General features: G+C 45.1%; 1 protein-coding gene across 2 annotated transcripts in view; it reads left to right on the top strand.

Moving 5' to 3' along the window:
* Window positions 1–19493, top strand: part of RSL1D1 (ribosomal L1 domain containing 1) — a 78600-nt gene that overhangs the window by 40135 nt on the left and 18972 nt on the right. The window contains exon 1 of one of the 2 annotated variants that reach the window (XM_068244698.1): window positions 15915–16271. The exons of the other annotated variant lie outside the window; for it this stretch is intronic. Coding sequence (XP_068100799.1) covers window positions 16233–16271 — 39 coding nt within the window. The 5' untranslated portion in view covers window positions 15915–16232. Of the gene's footprint in view, window positions 1–15914; window positions 16272–19493 lie in introns of those variants that run through there. 2 annotated transcript variants of the gene reach the window in all.

Below are 19493 nucleotides of genomic sequence, written 5' to 3'. Positions count from 1 at the left end.
AGGACTTACGAGGCCAAAATCGTTAAAAAAGTCAAGTACCTGGAAGATGTTTAAATGCACGGAGGACGCCATCCGCGCCCTCCGTGCAGTTCCGCCGGGTCCCCTTCCTGAAAGCGCCCCCCGTGCCGATCGCGACCCCACAGGCCGGGTCGGGCTCTCATGCCGCTCCTAATATGGCCGTCGGAGCTGGCCACGGCTCCGCAGTCCGCATTGCCCCGAGTGCGGCTGCGCAGCTCTAGGGCCAACCCCTCCGATCCATGCTACAGTGCGTGGTTCGGAGGGGTTGGCCCTACAGCTGCGCAGCCGTACTCGGGGAAATGCGGACTGCACAGCAGCGGCCAGCTCCGGCGGCCATATTAGGAGCGGCATGAGAGCCCGACCCGGCCTGTGGGGTCGCGATCGGCACGGGGGGCGCTTTCAGGAAGGGGACCCAGCGGAACTGCACGGAGGGCGCGGACGACGTCCTCCGTGCATTTAAACATCTTCCAGGTACTTGACTTTTTTAACGATTTTGGCCTCGTAAGTCCTTTAACATAAGGTTTTACACTATATAAGTCTATCCAGTTGCAGTGGACTGTTTGCTGGCCAGTGGTGAGGGACCCATATGCCAGGAGGGGGACCATTGTGGAAAGCTGAGTTGTGCACATATGCTTTGTGGAAAGAATTTTATAATTGATCTGTTAATCTTTATGTATATCCTGTATATCCTCATGTGGCTATAAGGACCACATGCACAGAATTAGATTATTGTGTTAGAGTGACACTTTAAGTAAAAGGATTATTGTTAACCAAGGAGTTATCACGATATCACTGAATATATGTTTTGAACCATTCACTGTGCACAGCTTTCTATATTCCTTCACAGTAAAAGACCAGAGCAACCTTGAAACCTCCCCCCAGTGTCATTCTGTACCAAGCACGGGGCAGTGAGTTGGAAAGAACAGCCTAAAACCAGTTCTCTGAAAGTGTGGGTGATTTTGAAGGACATGAGACAAGGAACTGATGTCAGAGGATTTCTTCTTCCTGTTGACTTTCATTTATTCATGAGGGACACAGAGGAAGAACGACCCCACCTAAAAGGAGGAACTGGACATGATGATTGGACTTTTAACAGAAAGAACTGCCCAAAAGGAGGAATATTTTATTATATTCATTAGGTTTAAAAACCCCTGCGCACAAGAGGAGCTTGCTTTTCTCTGGCGTAGCAGGATCTGTGTAGCTGCAAATCCATACATAAATGCTGGCTGTGAGAAACGCCCTTGTACAAGTGAAATAAAGATTTCTGAGGTTTTGGCAATTAAACGAGGAATGTCTCATGAGTAAGTTTATTTTCTTTTAACATCTGGTCCTTCGAACCGGAAACCTATCGTCACAGAGAGGTGAGGCCTAGGAGCGCGTTTGCGACTGGCGAATCTGATAGCAAGCCGGTGAAAGCCCACCGGGGTTACATTTCCTTCAAAAAGGTGGCCAAATGCAACTAGATCTCACGTCCTTGTGACATACGGTTTATTTCGAACCGTGAGACTTCTTCAGCCAAGGTCGGTGAAATCGCCTGCTTAGGATTCTAAAACAAATTTCTCGGGTGTCCTGAAAGCTTCTTAATTGTAAGTACTACCTTTTATTTCTGTAACTTCTCATACACAGGGCTGCGCAAAATTAGAGTATAAGTTTTGATGTGTTGTTATATTGTTTTGTATGACACAATCTGTGGTCAGTTTCCTAAGCTACCGTGTGCCTCAGCGGAATTGTACGTTTTTGTAATAGAACACAGCCGCGTAACAGGCAGTAATATCGGAGTGGATCTAGATCACAGGTTGTTTCTGTACTTCAGTCGAGATTAGCCCACACAGAGGTTCATCACGTTGAGTGTTGTCCAGGTCTCAGCTGCAGCCCTCGAGGTGCCTTGGCAGGAATGTTTCCATCTTAGTGCAGGCACTCTGCCTCAGCGGGAATTGTAAGATCTTTGCGCTGTAATTGCAGGAATTGTTACATCTTTGTGCATAGAAGGCAGTATATTCCGGGAGGGGACCGCGGGACATTGTAAATCCAACAATAAGTGAGTGAACGGGATTGAAACAGCAGGAAGTGTTACATCATAGTGCTGTATATAGATCAATGGGGCAAGGTGCAAGCAAAGTTATGGCCATTAATGATGTATGTGTTATGTGTAGGAAAAAGTAAAAAACAAATTGGGTAAAATATCGCAGCCTGTGGGGAAATAAATATAGGTTTTTAGGGTATCTGCATTTTGACAGCTGTAAAGAAACTTGTTTCTCAAATTAAAGGAGATGTTCAGGGTAATGTGATTTTAGAAAAGTAATATTGTTTAACAGAAGCTCAAAGATGGCTACTAGAGGCATATATGAGGAGGGGCCAAGTACGGAGAACAAAGACTTGGAGGAGGTACCATCTACTGTATGTCAGGTTCCCCAGAACCCTCCCCAAAACCAAACCCAGCCCCTCCCACGAAAGGTGGATGGGACCTCCCAGACATATGAGGTGGAATATGATATACATGGATTAGATATAGATGAGCTACTGGATAAAGTGATGGAGGTTTTTAGTAAATATAGAGGTATAGCTCCCCCTGCTGCTGAAACAACAGATTCCCCTTATGAACGGTTTAGGATTGCTATACGTGAGGTTTTGACTGAAGGATTGTGCAAGTGTGTCACACAATATGTTGTGGATCATAGAGTCTGCAGACCGAGTGATTTTCTAAAAAGCATCCGGCACCCTGTATGTGGGATCAAGGAAAGAAAGGGAAGAAAGTTGCTGCATATGTTTCTGATGGCAACAAGGATGAAAGTAATTGTTATGTGAATGGTGGTAACAGCCACACGCGCTCACAAAAGCGCAGATTTAAGGACTATGAAGGCCGCAGAGAACGCGGAGCATGTTTTGAATGTGGGTTGAAAGGTCACCTGGTCCGACAGTGTCCCCAGAGAGCTCAAGGTCCACAGTGACAGAGTGTGGTTAAGGGTACTAATTTGTGCCCTAGTTGAGGGCAAATGAGTACGTGAATGATTGATGAAAATGGAATGTTACGTTGTGGTGTGTAAGATGTGAAGCTGGGAATTCTAAGCTCTGAAATCTAAATCACCAGAGCTCCCTGGGAAGTATCCAGCAAAGGGGGAGGAGGAGGGGGGCTACAGGGGAAAATCCACAAGTTATGAGCTGCTGTCTGTCTGTTTGTTGTTTGTTGTTTGTGTAGTTTGTACAGTATACAAATGTCTGTACAAGTTTTATACTCTGTCTGTCTGATGTTTGTCTGAAGATTGAAAATTTAAAAGTGATTTTTCCTGTTTGCAGTTGTCTGTTTGTGAATGCCATTTGGGATGTGTTTGTACTGTTGAATTCTGTGAAATTTGAGTGGAGTTTTTCTGTCAGGAATCTGTGAGAAGGTATGAGTTACGCCCACATTTCTGAGGAGGGGGCAAGAGTCCTCATGGACTACTAATTCCATCTAGATGATGAAACTGATTTCAGCCTAGATGTGTGTGTGTGTGTGTGTTGAAGCGGAACAGGGTGATTTGAGAGAATGCATGTAGCAAGATGAAAGGTTTGTTTGCAAGAAGTTAATGTATATATTTTGTGAAACCCAGAATGCGGGATATAAAAAAAAAAAAAAAGAAAAGAAAAAGAGAAACCCCGCAGATATTACTTTCAATTATAAGAGTAAATATGATGATTTTTGTTTTTTGCTTCTGGGAACAATTGATTGCTGTTTTGCTGTAGTATGTGGGTCATTGTCATCGATTGATTGGCTGTTTTGATTGACACCTAATTAAAATTTTTATAATTCATGGATATGTTAGAAGAAGTTCAGTAAAAAATGACTTTGATAGAGATATTTTGACCACAATGCCTTGTCTAATGGCGGACTGCAGAGAGGGATGCATGATCGTAGTTCTCTGCCAAGAGCCCAACCCCCCCCCCACCCCCCCCCCCCCAGCCCCACCCCACCCCCCACCAGCCCCACCGCACCCCCACCAGCCCAATCCCACCAGCTCCATCCATCCATCCCCCCCCCCCCGCCTATGCTGCACAGCCAGTTTGCTTGGGCATTTACGTCTTCATTGTCCAAAAAAGCTGCACCACCCTGGCCCCTGTACTTTTGTTTTCTGTGTTGTTTATTGACCAGAGGATGTTTCTCCCATCCGCATCTGCGCGCAGTGACTTGTCCGCAGGGCAATTAATAAATCTTTGTGGATCAGTTCTATGTGCATAGGAGGGAATACACCAATGATTGTCCTGGTCTTACAGTAGTGAGCTGAAGAACATCGTGGAATAGATAAGCTTCTTTCTGCGTCTCCTCTCAAGCTGTGTGTTTATTACTTACCCTGTTATATGGGATTCCGTCCCCCACTGTTTTCACGAACAGTCTGTATGCTTTCCCATCATGCATACGTTTGCGGCTTAGTGGCGTCCGCAGGGTTAGGTGTCAGCAACTGAGGAGCCCACCCGTCCCACAGACCATGGATGTTCTCCGGGCTCCCACGACACTGGCCATTCACATGTGTGCAACATCCCAGTCCCCTCACCATCTCCCGTGGCAACGACTTGGCAGTCCTGACATATGCAACTACAACTCCCTCTGCTGACTTGCAGCCTAAGACTTTACCTACAGGTCGCTCTGTACACTGCTGACCTACTAACCTTCCTTTGACTGATTTTGTCCAATTTTTTTGTGGTAATGACACATGAGTCTTACATGTGTCAACAGGAGGGATAGTGGCTAAATTAGAATAAAACCACATGGGAACATTTAAGCCATTGCAAGAGGGCGCACATGGGCCTTCCGAATCCAGATTAATTAAAAGATCCAGAGCCACAGCTTGCTACGAACACTCACACGAAGCTTCGGTGGCTTTTGAAACAAGAGAAATGTTGTTTGAATTTTGCTCAAGAAGAACGCTTAGTTAAAAACAGTAGCCAGATCCAATCTGTTCTTGATAGTTAGCACCACGGGGTAAAGAGGGGCGGAAATTTGAGATCCTGAGGCGACGGGAACATTTGCTTGAGCCTCAGTGCGACCACGATCTCAAAGGCTGTGGGAAGATATTAGAGGATTCTTCCTAAGGCACAGGTGTAGTTCTTTATCTTGAACCATGGTGAAAAGGAGATAAAAAAGGGGGAACAGATACCTAAAAAGGCTACATAGGGGAAGTTGGGTTAAAGCCATAGCATTTTTAAAGAAGAAGAAGAAGAGCCCTGGAATGACAATGACTAAACGACCTCCATTGAACAGCAATGACAGGATAGACAAAGAGACTACGGACCCATCCCCACCGGACAGTATTAACAAGATGAACGTGACTAGTAATAAAGTTCTAGTGACCGGTGGAATTTTTAATTTTTTGGATTACTTTGGCAATTTGTACTGCAAACCGAGTGAATGTACCGAGTGAATGTGTCTGACTGTATTGTGTGTGCAGCGGTTAGACCGCAGATTGCTCTGGTACCAGTAGTGGCGAGTGGGTCTGAACTAGAATGTATGATACAAAGTATGATAAGTGTGAATCAACCACGGAACTGTACCACAGAGAGAGCCCGTATGAAGGTACCAGGCACGCCACAGCGTGCATTCGCTACAGCCAGCAATCTTACGTGCTATAATAGATCTGCCCCCAGTAACCATCCGATGATCAAGTATTGTGGAGAAATAGTGGAAATAACCAACGATAAAGGGTTGAGCCTAGGAACAAAATGGCAGTTAGAAGATACTTGGTGGACTTGTGAACCCAACAAAGCAGAATCATCATTGCCACCAGAATGGAAAGGGTTGTGTGCCCCTGTCTGGATGATAGAACATGTCACTATATTGCCCTATGAATCCTTTAAAATTTTGGTGGATAAAAAGGTACACCGGAGTAAAAGGGAGGCACCAAAAGGGAGTTTGGACCCATATGTATATATTGATGCGATAGGGGTCCCCAGAGGGGTGCCAGACGAGTTCAAGGCTAGGAACCAAATTGCTGCAGGGTTTGAGTCCATTTTCCTATGGCCAACAGTTAACAAAAATGTAGATTGGATTAATTACATTTATTACAATCAGCAAAGATTTGTTAATTATACTAGAGATGCTATCGAAGGTTTGGCAGAACAACTGAAAGCAACATCATTAACAGCACTGCAGAATAGAATTGCATTAGATATGCTGTTGGCAGAGAAAGGGGGTGTATGTGAATTTTTTGGGGAACAATGTTGTACCTACATTCCAGATAATACGTCCCCTGATGGAAAAGTGACAGTGGCTCTTCAGCAGTTAAAAGACCTATCTGAAGAGCTGAAACGAAACTCAGGTGTTTCAAACCCAATAACATACTGGTTACAGAACTGGTTTGGAAGCTGGACTTCATTTTTTCAGAGTTTTGGTATCGCATTCCTAACTGTTCTTATGGTTTTGTTCCTTCTAGCCTGCTGTATTTTTCCAATGCTGAGAACATTTTTTGCAAGGTTGATAGATAAGCATATGAGTACTACTATGTATGCAGCCTTAGCACAGCATGATGAAGAAGCATACGGTGATTTGGGAGGAGATTATGATGGTATGCTGGAGGGAGATGGCCAGGCCAACGTGTGAGGCAATTATTCCAGCTCACGGCCAGAGCCTGATTTTTTGTTTTTGATCATTTCACTTCTATGCCCTGACTTGCTGTAGTGCATACCCATTTGCAGCAAAGGGGAATAGAGGGCTGTGTTTGCTTGAATTTCTAATCCCTGTAGTGGAGACACATTTGCAGATACCTGAAGCTTAAGTAAGCATAAGCACAGAAATGTGAATGTAAATATTTCTTTTTATACACGTATATAATCAAGCCAAAACCCACAGTATCAATTATAAACAGGAGGGAAATGTGGAAAGAATTTTATAATTGATCTGTTAATCTTTATGTATATCCTGTATATCCTCATGTGGCTATAAGGACCACATGCACAGAATTAGATTATTGTGTTAGAGTGACACTTTAAGTAAAAGGATTATTGTTAACCAAGGAGTTATCACGATATCACTGAATATATGTTTTGAACCATTCACTGTGCACAGCTTTCTATATTCCTTCACAGTAAAAGACCAGAGCAACCTTGAAACCTCCCCCCAGTGTCATTCTGTACCAAGCACGGGGCAGTGAGTTGGAAAGAACAGCCTAAAACCAGTTCTCTGAAAGTGTGGGTGATTTTGAAGGACATGAGACAAGGAACTGATGTCAGAGGATTTCTTCTTCCTGTTGACTTTCATTTATTCATGAGGGACACAGAGGAAGAACGACCCCACCTAAAAGGAGGAACTGGACATGATGATTGGACTTTTAACAGAAAGAACTGCCCAAAAGGAGGAATATTTTATTATATTCATTAGGATTAAAAAACCCTGCGCACAAGAGGAGCTTGCTTTTCTCTGGCGTAGCAGGATCTGTGTAGCTGCAAATCCATACATAAATGCTGGCTGTGAGAAACGCCCTTGTACAAGTGAAATAAAGATTTCTGAGGTTTTGGCAATTAAACGAGGAATGTCTCATGAGTAAGTTTATTTACTTTTAACAGCTTGCAAGCTGTCTGTGGTTGGGGCAGCCAGGACAATTGGTGAGCACGGTCCCTGAAGGTGCAGGGTGCACGAGGGGTTTTGCGGTGCCCCCCTCCCCAAGCTAATACACGGTGGCATAATTGGCAGTGGTGTCCCGCCAGAAGGTGTTCCAAACAGTCTATGCTATGATTAGATCCTAATTTTATTACATGTGTCTGATGATCATTAGTGATGTCGCGAACCTCCGATTTTCAGTTCGCGAACTTTCGCGGAAGGTTCGGTTTGCGCGAACTTTTGCAAACCGCAATAGACTTCAATGGGGACTTTAAATTTTAGAAAAATTTCTACCGGCTAGAAAAATGATAGAAAACATGTTTCAAGAGTTCTAATACCTGGAGGAAGACATGATTGAGTGAAATACACATCAAAAGTCCCAGGCAAAAATCTCACGCAACGTTCAATTACAGGCCTGCACTCCTTTACAACATCAGACAGTGTATCCCTCTCTCCCTCCTCCCGGAGGGAGGAGGGTCTCATCTTCCAGGGAATTGTAGAATTTCAAAAGCCAGCTTATATACCTTGGCCAGGAATTGAACCAAGGTCTGAGTGCATGGTAGATAGCTCTCTTAACCGCTATACCACCACCAACACTACATTCTGAAACCAGCCTAGCATGTACCATTCTGATATATCCAAGAGAAAAATGAGCTTGCTTAAAGATTTGTAGGCTTTTAAAAGCCAGCTTACACATACCTTGGCTGGGAATTGAACCCAGGTCTGAGTGCATGGTAGATAGCTCTCTTAACCGCTATACCACCACCAACACTACATGCTGAAGCCAGCCTAGCATGTACCATTGTGATATACCCAAGAGAAAAATGAGCTTGCTCTCTCTCTCTCTAGGACTTGATGGTTTTAAGCTGAAAATTCACTTCAATGGCATCAACGGATACCAGCAGAATTTCACAGGCAATTTCGGAATTCTGCCGGATTGAAAAAGCAATTCCGTTCCGACCAAACGGAATGGAATGACCACTTTCCGCCCGAAATTGTGGAAAATACCATTCCGCAGAAAGCGGTGACCATCCCTACTAGAGAGAGAGAAAGATAGATAAATCTGCATGGCTATCTGGGGTTCTCTTCGGACAACTGTTGAACACAAAAGGCAAGGCCATGCCTGGGTGGGGTTGAATCACCAACCTTTTAGTTAACAGCCAAACACGCTAACCAATTGTGCCACAGAGACTGTGTACCACAAAGACTGTGCACGCAGTTGCTGTTGAATGATTTTAGGGGGATGTATGTGTGTCTTTTGGAGGGAGGAAGTAAGTCTGCTCCAAGAAGTTTCAGCATGTAGTGTTGGTGGTGGTATAGCGGTTAAGAGAGCTATCTTCCACGCACTCAGACCTTGGTTCAATTCCTGGCCGAGGTATGTAAGCTGGCTTCTGAAAGCCTACAAATCTTTAAGCAAGCTCATTTTTCTCTAGAATAGATCATAATGGTACATGCTAGGCTGGTTTCAGAATGCAGTGTTGGTGGTGGTATAGCAGTTAAGAGCGCTATCTACCACGCACTCAGACCTGGGTTCAATTCCCGGCCGAGGTATGTAAGCTGGCTTTTGAAAGCCTACAAATCTTTAAGCAAGCTCATTTTTCTCTAGGATAATGGTACATGATAATGGTACATAATGGTACATGCTAGGCTGCCTTCAGCATGTAGTGTTGGTGGTGGTATAGCAGTTAAGAGAGCTATCTACCAAGCACTCAGACCTGGGTTCAATTCCCGGCCAAGGTATATAAGAGCTGGCTTTTGAAAGGCTACAAATCTTTAAGCAAGCTCATTTTTCTCTTGGATATATCATAATGGTACATGCTAGGCTGCCTTCAGCATGTAGTGTTGGTGGTGGTATAGCGGTTAAGAGAGCTATCTACCAAGCACTCCGACCTGGGTTCAATTCCCGGCCAAGACCTGCATTCAATTCCCGGCCAAGGTATATAAGCTGGCTTTTGAAATTCTACAATTCCCTGGAAGACGGGAGTGAGGAATGTAAGGAGCAACAATTAGCTAGGAACAAGCCTATAAGAGCCTAACTAAACTCTCCCTAGCAGAGTCTGTCAGCAGCTGTCCCTTAACTAATTAGTGTAGGCAGACTAGTGAGTAAAACAGCACAAGGACCTTGCCTTGTATAAGGGGGGGGGGGGCTCCAAGAGTGAGTGTAGTCTGATTGGCAACAATGTGCCTGCTGACTGTGATGTAGAGGGTCAAAGTTTTGCTCAATAGAGCATTATGGGGCGAATTGAACTTCCGCAAAAGTTTGCCTTCTCTAGGCGAACGCGAACCACCAAAGTTCGCCTGGAACCGTTCGCTACATCTCTAATGATCATTGCCAGAGCTGAGGAATCGGAGGGCCTGAGAATTTGGAGTGTTATGCTGGTTAAGCTGTCTGTGAGCCAGGGCAGCCATACCAGAAGGTGAAAGCAGTTCCTAGTGGTGGTGGAGCACGAGGAGGCGGTGAATCTGTAACACGCCACACGGGAACATAGAAGGTGGCAGATTTGTTCAGCATTACAATCTATGCGATGAACTCTTTTTTTTTTTATTTGTATTTTTGACGTGCATTGGAGGTGGAGATTGCAAGGATAAAGCCTGTTCAAAGATTTTTTTACTGTGGACACTTAGTAGTGGACTTTAAGGCAGCGCAAGGTTCCTTATATTGTTTAATTTATATGAATGTGATATTCATACCTATGCGGCAAACCTACAGGTGACAATAGACAATAGGTTGTATGATAGGTGTGGAGCGCGCCAAAAACTGCATTGGGTAATAATTGCTTACTGTTTACAATCAGCCTGGGCATAAGAATTTTGCACAAGCTAATCAGATTAGGAAATAAAGCTAATGATTAATATGCACACTCAGGGGTAGACTGACAATTCACAGGGCTCCTGAGTAATAGGAGATAATGAGTCCCGTACCAGTGTTGCCAACCTTTGACATTAGTTTTTACAAAGGTATAATTTACTGACAATGGATATTTTATATTGATAAAAACCCCTGCATCGTGCATAGCACGCCAAAAAAAGGTTTTGGTCACGCAACAGAATGTGGGCGTGGTCATGGGTGGGGCCAAACACACATTACCTTAGCAGTGGTGTGATAGGTCTGCTGGGGAAGTTTGAGCTCTGCCATAGTGTTTTCCCCCAAAATACCTGTAATCTGACCAGGGCTGTGGAGTCGGAGCAATTTTTGGGTACCTGGAGTCAGAGTTGGGAAAACAATGCACAGACTCCAACTCATTATGAATTTAAACTGTAATTAAAATAGAAAATATGATAAAATGTTCTATTTCTCAGATAATCATAAATTATATATACAGTAATAGCTGTGCTTAATCCCACAAAAATTAAACAAACCAATCAAAAACTTGTGCTGCTTCAATAAAGCAGTCCCCGTATTTTTAAAGTCAGATATACATATGTGATTGTGACTGTATATATATGATGTGTACACAGGAATCTTATATATACTAAATAACATCTATGCTGTAAGTATAAAGCCTGAAGTGTAGCCATGTCACTAATAGAGATGGTCAATGAGATGGAAATAATACTGTGTTGATGCTGGTTTATGCAAATGTATGCACTTCTTCTGCTCATGAAATAAAATAATTTGATATGTTGTTAAAGTTTTGTTTGGTGACTACGAATTAACCTCCGTGACGGTATGGACGATAGTGTTGTCCGGATCATGAACGATTCGGATTTTTGATCCGAATCTCTTTTGTGAGTCGAATCATCCGAATCATCAAAATGAGTGATTCGGATTGCAAAGGGGGCGGGGCCAGGAGCGCCTTTGCTGCGGCGTTGAGAGCGCTCTCAGGTGGGCGGGTTCAATTCCTGTGGCCTGGAAGCGCTCTCAACGACCTCAGCAAAGACGCTGACTGCACGGAATACGCTGGGATGCGAGATTCTATTACCCGGCTCCCCGCTATGGCGATTTGCATGGTGGGTTGAGCGGATACTTGCACCATACGTCTAAGGCAATCGGGACTCACACATTGCTGTCCTGGAGTGACGCGGATGTCTAACAGATGGTGCCGCCATACAGTGTAAAGCTGTAAGAGTTGGTGAGATTGCCTCAATCTGTCTAATTGCAATCTGCAGGCTGAAGAGATCTTTATATCCAGGTTGTTCCCCGCAGCATAGGTCCTCTCCCCCTCTCTGAAGATTTAGGGAGTCAATTCCGGTACCAGAAAAGGGGGTGTATGTGTGGAGAGTGCTGTATGTGGGAGCAATTGTTGATGAGGTGCGCTCTTTCTTGGCCATTTTTGTTTTTAATTGGTTGGTCTAAATTTGTGGGTATGGTTCCCTAATAAAGCTGAATTTTTGTATTTTCATATACCCATGAGTGATTGTGCTTTATTGTTAATAATCCACCGTATAGGTAGCCAGGTCTATAGGTGTCCACAGTATATGTAGCCACGTGTATAGGTATCCACCATATACAGTGATGTGAAAAACTATTTGCCCCCTTCCTGATTTCTTATTCTTTTACATGTTTGTCACACTTAAATGTTTCTGCTCATCAAAAACCGTTAACTATTAGTCAAAGATAACATAATTGAACACAAAATGCAGTTTTAAATGATGGTTTTTATTATTTAGTGAGAAAAAAAACTCCAAACCTACATGGGCATGTGAAAAAGTGATTACCCCCTTGTTAAAAAATAACTTAACTGTGGTTTATCACACCTGAGTTTAATTTCTGTAGTCACCCCCTGGCCTAATTACTGCCACACCTGTTTCAATCAAGAAATCACTTAAATAGGAGCTATCTGACACAGAGAAGTAGCCCAAAAGCACCTCAAAAGCTAGACACCATGCCAAGATCCAAAGAAATTCAGGAACAAATGAGAACAAAAGTAATTGAGATCTATCAGTCTGGTAAAGGTTATAAAGCCATTTCTAAAGCTTTGGGACTCCAGCGAACCACAGAGAGAGCCATTATCCACAAATGGCAAAAACATGGAACAGTGATGAACCTTCCCAGGAGTGGCCGGCCAACCAAAATTACCCCAAGAGCGCAGAGAAAACTCATCCGAGAGGCCACAAAAGACCCCAGGACAACATCTAAAGAACTGCAGGCCTCACTTGCCTCAATTAAGGTCAGTGTTCACGACTCCACCATAAGAAAGAGACTGGGCAAAAACGGCCTGCATGGCAGATATCCAAGGCGCAAACCACTTTTAAGCAAAACGAACATTAAGGCTCGTCTCAATTTTGCTAAAAAACATCTCAATGATTGCCAAGACTTTTGGGAAAATACCTTGTGGACCGACGAGACAAAAGTTGAACTTTTTGGAAGGTGCGTGTCCCATTACATCTGGCATAGAAGTAACACAGCATTTCAGCAAAAGAACATCATACCAACAGTAAAATATGGTGGTGGTAGTGTGATGGTCTGGGGTTGTTTTGCTGCTTCAGGACCTGGAAGGCTTGCTGTGATAGATAGAACCGTGAATTATACTGTCTACCGAAAAATCCTGAAGGAGAATGTCCGGCCATCTGTTCGTCAACTAAAGCTGAAGCGATCTTGGGTGCTGCAGCAGGACAATGACCCAAACCACACCAGCAAATCTACCTCTGAATGGCTGAAGAAAAACAAAATAAAGACTTTGGAGTGGCCTAGTCAAAGTCCTGACCTGAAACCTATTGAGATGTTGTGGCATGACCTTAAAAAGGCGGTTCATGCTAGAAAACCCTCAAATAAAGCTGAATTACAACAATTCTGCAAAGATGAGTGGGCCAAAATTCCTCCAGAGCGCTGTAAAAGACTGGTTGCAAGTTATCGCAAACGCTTGATTGCAGTTATTGCTGCTAAGGGTGACCCAACCAGTTATTAGGTTCAGGGGGCAGTTTCTTTTTCACACAGGGCCATGTAGATTTGGAGGTTTTTTTTCTCACTAAATAATAAAAACCATCATTTAAAACTGCATTTTGTGTTCAATTATGTTCTCTTTGACTAATAGTTAACGGTTTTTGATGAGCAGAAACATTTAAGTGTGCCAAACATGCAAAATAATAAGAAATCAGGAAGGGAGCAAATAGTTTTTTCCCATCACTGTATGTAGCCAGGTGAATAGGTGTCCCTAGTATATGTTACCAGGTGTATAGGTGTCCCCAGTATAGGTAACCAGGTCTATAGGTGTCCCCAGTATAGGTAACCAGGTCTATAGGTGTCCACAGAATAGGTAGCCAGGTCTATAGGTGCCCCAGAATAGGTAGCCAGGTCTATAGGTGTCCCCGGTATATGTAGCCAGGTGTATAGGTGTCCACAGTATACCTATACTGGGGACACCTATACACCTGGCTACATATACCAGGTCTATAGGTGTTCCCAGTATAAATAGCCCGGTGTATAGGTGTCAGCAGTATATGTAGCCAGGGGTATATGTGCCCATTATATGTAGCCAGGTCTATAGGTATCCCCAGTATATTTTGCCAGGTGTATGGGTGTCCCCAGTATATGTAGCCAGGGGTATATGTGCCCAGTACATTTAGCCGTATATGTAGCCAGGGGTATATGTGCCCAGTACATGTAGCCAGGTGTATAGGTGTCCCCAGTATATGTAGCCAGGGGTATATGTGCCCAGTATATGTATCCAGGTCTATAGGTATCCCCAGTAGTGATGGGTCATTCACGAAGGAGCCGGCTCTAAGAGCCGGCTCTTTGCTGTGAACGACAAGAGCCGGCTCTCAGTTTTGAAAGAGCCGATGCCTCAGCCGCCCCACACAGCTCTGATTTGCTGTGTAATAAAGGGCGCTAAGGCATGCTGGGAGATGTAGTCCTTCTCTTGCAGCTTGTAGGAGTGTATGGGGCAGAGCAGAGCAGTAGCAGGAGGGATTGCCCCAGTTAGCGAAGCAGTCTGGAGTTGTCATGGAGACGGGGCGGGGCTTTTCCTCCGATTCTGAGTGGTGTCCAGTGATATTTAATGAAGAGCCGATTGAGAGCCGTAAGAGCCGGCTCTTTAATGGGAGCCGATTTCAGAAGAGCCGATTCTCCGAGAAGAGCCGGAATTCCCATCACTAATCCCCAGTATATGTAGCCAGGTGTATGGTGTCCCCAGTATATGTAGCCAGGGGTATATGTGCCCAGTACATGTAGCCAGGTGTATAGGTGTCCCCAGTATATGTACCTAGGGGTATATATAGCCAGGTCTATAGGTATCCCAAGTATTTGTAGCCAGATGTATGGGTGTCCCCAGTATATATAGCCAGGGGTATATGTGTCCAGTACATGTAGCCAGGTGTATGGGTGTGTCCCCAGTATATATAGCCAGGGGTATATGTGCCCAGTACATGTAGCCAGGTGTATGGGTGTCCCCAGTATATATAGCCAGGGGTATATGTGTCCAGTACATGTAGCCAGGTGTATGGGTGTGTCCCCAGTATATATAGCCAGGGGTATATGTGCCCAGTACATGTAGCCAGGTGTATGGGTGTCCCCAGTATATATAGCCAGGGGTATATGTGCCCAGTACATGTAGCCAGGTGTATGGGTGTCCCCAGTATATGTAGCAAGGGGTATATGCGCCCAGTACATGTAGCCAGGTGCATAGATGACCCCAGTATATGTAGCCAGGGGTATATGTCCCCAGTATATGTAGCTGGTGTGATACAGTATTCCCCAGAATAGGTAGCCAGGTGCCCCCCCCCCCTCCCCCTCAGCAGGAGGGGAGGCAGCGCAGATAACGGGAAGCGGTAGGCACAGTGGCGGGGAAGGGACCTCTCCACCCCCTTCCCTCACCTTGGGGCTCCCCCTTCCTCGCTATCCCCTCCAGAATTCTATAGTGGTAGCGGCTGCAGCGGGCGAGAACTTAATCTGTGGCTGCGGATGTGCACATTACAAATGTATTCAAAAATATTTGGATATGGTGAGCAGGCGGCTGTTGCAGTGGTCTGGGGGTGACCAGGCAGCTGGCATAATGCTCTGAGGGGTCACCACGTGGCTGGTCGACGTCCTCGGGCACCAAGTCAGCAGCTTGTCTCCGCTGCTGTGCTGGCGTGCGGAGGAGATATTAGGAAAAATCGATAAGCAGCAAACGGATCTTTCAGTAATTTGACACAGCCTTACTGCGCATGTGCAGAATGGCTATGCGCGTGCGCAGAAGTAGAGGTATAGTAACTCGATGGGAGTAGTCTCGACGCGACACCGGTGTGGTGTCAGAATGCGCAGTAGGAGCCTGCGTGCCATTAAATTGTGCAGCCACGTAAACCGTCCTAAATAGTTCCGCTTCCGCGCTACATACACTCCCGAAATTTTCAGGGGAGGGAGGGGACCCCCCAGATCTAGCTCTGTGCCGAATTGCAGCCCCCCGGCCTGCTGGTTCCCGAGACTGATTGCGGCAAACCTATCTCGGGAACTAGCGGGGCTCGGGGGCTGCAATTCGACACGGAGCTAGATCTGGGGGTCCCCTCCCTCCCCTGAAAATTTCGGGAGTGTACAGTGGTGCGGAAGCGGAGATATTTCAGATAAATAATGTCTAACTTCCCACTGAGCATGCGTGATACTCAGTAAGCAGGCTGCTTCCGGGCTGCCCATTCTGACTTTACACCGGCAGAGCTAATAAAGTTTTGTTTTGCGTGCTTGGTACGCAACTACGCATGCGCGTTGTGCTTCCGTGCTACACGTGGTTAGCGGAAGATGGAGCCGACTGAGCGCCGTGGTCTGGAAAGTGTACAGGTAAGATAATTATCTCCCCATTCCTGAAGCCGTGCAGTATACATCGAGGAAGTATGCGAGGCAGTGCTGCTGATGATATGCTTCGGCTAAACATGTCACCCTGAGTTTATAGTCTGCTTTTGGTGTTATCAGGCAGCACTGCACTTCTGCATTATGCTGTGAATATTGCTGGTATTTGATGCTGCAGCCTGCACTATTTGTCCTCATAAAGGTCTAAACTAGTATTGCTCTAACTTGCTACTGATCGCTTTGCAAAGACCGTCTCATGTATGTACAAGTGTGTCCCATCTTCTCCTTTTGGAAATTTGTACTATTGCAATCGTATTTATCCACCGAGTTACTCCCTGCTGCTCTTTTTCTATAGGAGTGTACATGTTAATCAGAGCGCCCAGTATACACGTTTGTACCATGTTACAGTGCAGATTGGAGTTAAACTGTGTCCACTTGAGCTGAGAATGGACATTTTTTGTCCGTTCTCAGCTCATCATAAAACTGACAGTGAACGGCATCTATTTTATAAGCAGGAACCAATCACACTTGTTAGCCTTCAACAGATTCATTAGATCCGTTGTGGTTATCTGACTGCACTTTTGTGTAGTCCACAATAATCCCAAACAGGTGGATGCATTCCCCATTAGGGCTATGGAGTTGGTACAAAAATCATCTGACACCTCAGTTTATGAAACCTCTGACTCAACAGCCCTACTCTCCATATCGGAGCAGTGCTTTTCAGCGCTGCTAGATTTGGGTGCAGCCGGCGCCTCCATAGACTTCAATTGGAATCATTCCTATTGAAGTGCTCAGTGAGTAACGTCGGCTCCGTCAGAAGACAGAGCCGAAGCTGCTTAAAAACATAATAATTCGGCCTCCAGCAATCGCTGGAAGCCGAATTATTTCATTCCCCCACTATCCATGTCGGCCTGGAGGGGGAATAGTAATTAAATCGGCCCGGACTTGTGCAGAAGCAGGATCAGCTATATAACGCTGTATCCTGCGCCCAAGTCTACCGGCGCCGATTTCAAATGTACGCCTCCATATAGCCTATGATGGTAATGCATCTGCCATGAGTTACAGCTGGACCACAGTGGACCATCTAAGTGAAAACTACACTGTCCGCTTCAGCTGGCTGCATGTTGTACATAGGCAGGTGGGAGCCAACCCTCAAAGTACTACTGAATTGGGAAAAAAAATGAATGAAGCCCATGGTGGGCTAGAATAGATTACTTAATCCTTGGCCTCCTGAAGCTGCTAGTTGTCTTTGGGATCCCTTCTTTCCCCATCCCTCTTCATATCTAACTGGATCAGGACAGTGTCGGGAGGAGTTCACTGCTGTGTTTGTCACATTGCGCTTCACATGTCTCCGATACCTCCTCCTTTCAGTTTGGAAGGTGAAGTGCAATGTGACACGCAGGGCAGGGAACTCCTCCTAGCTCTCAACGCTTGTTGCACAGGCGAAAGGTGCCCAAGTAAACATACTGCGCATACACAGCATAGCATGTTCAGGTCAGAGGACACCGACAATTACGTGGATTACTACCAGAAAACTGAGACGCCAGGGCGCGGGAAGTGCGGTAAGCATCCACACAACTCCACATACACACATTAGGCATCCTTTTTAAAATGTAATTATCACTAAGGTATCCTGTAAGTCTGGTACACGTGATGCAATTTCCTCTTATATTGACTGGTCCAATCGATCATGTCTGATCTGCTTCCGATTGGGAATCAGATAGATTTTGTGCAGTAGTGATCTGAAAATCGATTAGAAGCATATCAGATATGCTGGAAATTATAGTTTAACCTGTTGATCTGATGGTAAATTGCAGCAGATATCTACCTTTCAAACAAACTTGCAGAGTGCATATTTATATACATAAATATGTCAACAATTGGTTGGTAAAAAATTTAGCAATGACCACAGATCATTAACCTCCTTGGCGGCAATCCCGAACTGAGTTCTGGCTAAGCCGCAGCGGAGGATTTCTCAGGCCCTGGTGGGCCGGTTTGCATAATTTTTTTTTGTTACACGCAGCTAGCACTTTGCTAGCTGCGTGTACTACCCGATCGCAGCCGCTCCGCGCCTATTCGCTGCCCCTGCCCTCCCAGACCCCTTGCACAGCCTGGCCAATCACCGCCAGGCTACGCTAAGGGGTGGATCGGGACTCCACCAGATGCCATGACGTCATCTTGACCATTGCCATGGCGACGGGGGAAGTCAAATAGGAAATCCCGTTCTGAAGGGGTGGGGGGATGCCGCTGCACAGCGGCTATCATGTAGCTAGCGCTAGGCTAGGTACATGATTTAAAAAAAAGTTCTGCGCTGCCCCCCTGGTGATTTTATTGTAACAGGGGGGTTAAAGTAATTGCTTCCTGAACCAATATAAAATGTATAGTTTTGCTATGCATGTAACTGAGGTAAGGTGAGATGTTAAAGCAAAACTTAGGAGAAAAAGTGAATTGAATAATGGCCCCTGGCCCATATGCAATTCACTTTTTCACCTGTGTTTTCTCCTTGGTGATATTTTTAAACTTGTCAATAAAATGCAGTTTAAACCACCAGTAAGCAAACACTCAAAATAACTTTGATAGTACTGTTTACCTACTTTTTGATACTTTTTCCATTGCAAAGTGGTAAAAAGTTTTTATGCCTAGTACACACCATACAATTTTCTGTTAGAATTTCTGGAATTAGATTATTTTCTGTAAAGTACTGGTAGAGACTGGTCATTATCTCTGGTGCATTGTCTTCTGGTTATCTCCTGCTGAGTAGAACAATTCTTAATTGCTAGGCAGATAGATGATTAGATAGATAATTTCCAACATGTTGGAAATTATCTATCTGGCAGGTAAATCGTACAGATACTCTTGCAGAAAATTGTATGGTGTATACTATGCTTTAAATTGAAGATGAAAAATTATCTCCTAGGAGAAAACTAATGCTGGGAATACACGGGGCGATCCGGCGGCCGAGTAGCCGCCGGATCGACTCCTGCTACGTCCCCGCGGATCGATTACCGCTGGTCCCCGCCGGCACTCCTTATCAGCTGCTCGATTCCCTGCCATTGTCCGCCGGCGGGGATCGAGCAGCGTGATCGGACCAGCTGAATATTATCAGCTGCTCGATACACGGTACAGAAACGTTCCGTGTATGCCCAGCATAAGGTGAAAAAGTGAATTGCATATGGCCCCCTGTGTCTGGGGGGGGGGGGGGACTTGAAGGGA

Source organism: Hyperolius riggenbachi, chromosome 7 (assembly GCF_040937935.1).
Source record: "Hyperolius riggenbachi isolate aHypRig1 chromosome 7, aHypRig1.pri, whole genome shotgun sequence".
Classification (NCBI taxonomy): domain Eukaryota; kingdom Metazoa; phylum Chordata; class Amphibia; order Anura; family Hyperoliidae; genus Hyperolius; species Hyperolius riggenbachi.
Note: the sequence above shows the minus strand (reverse complement) of the source record. Positions and strands in the feature narration are given on the sequence as shown.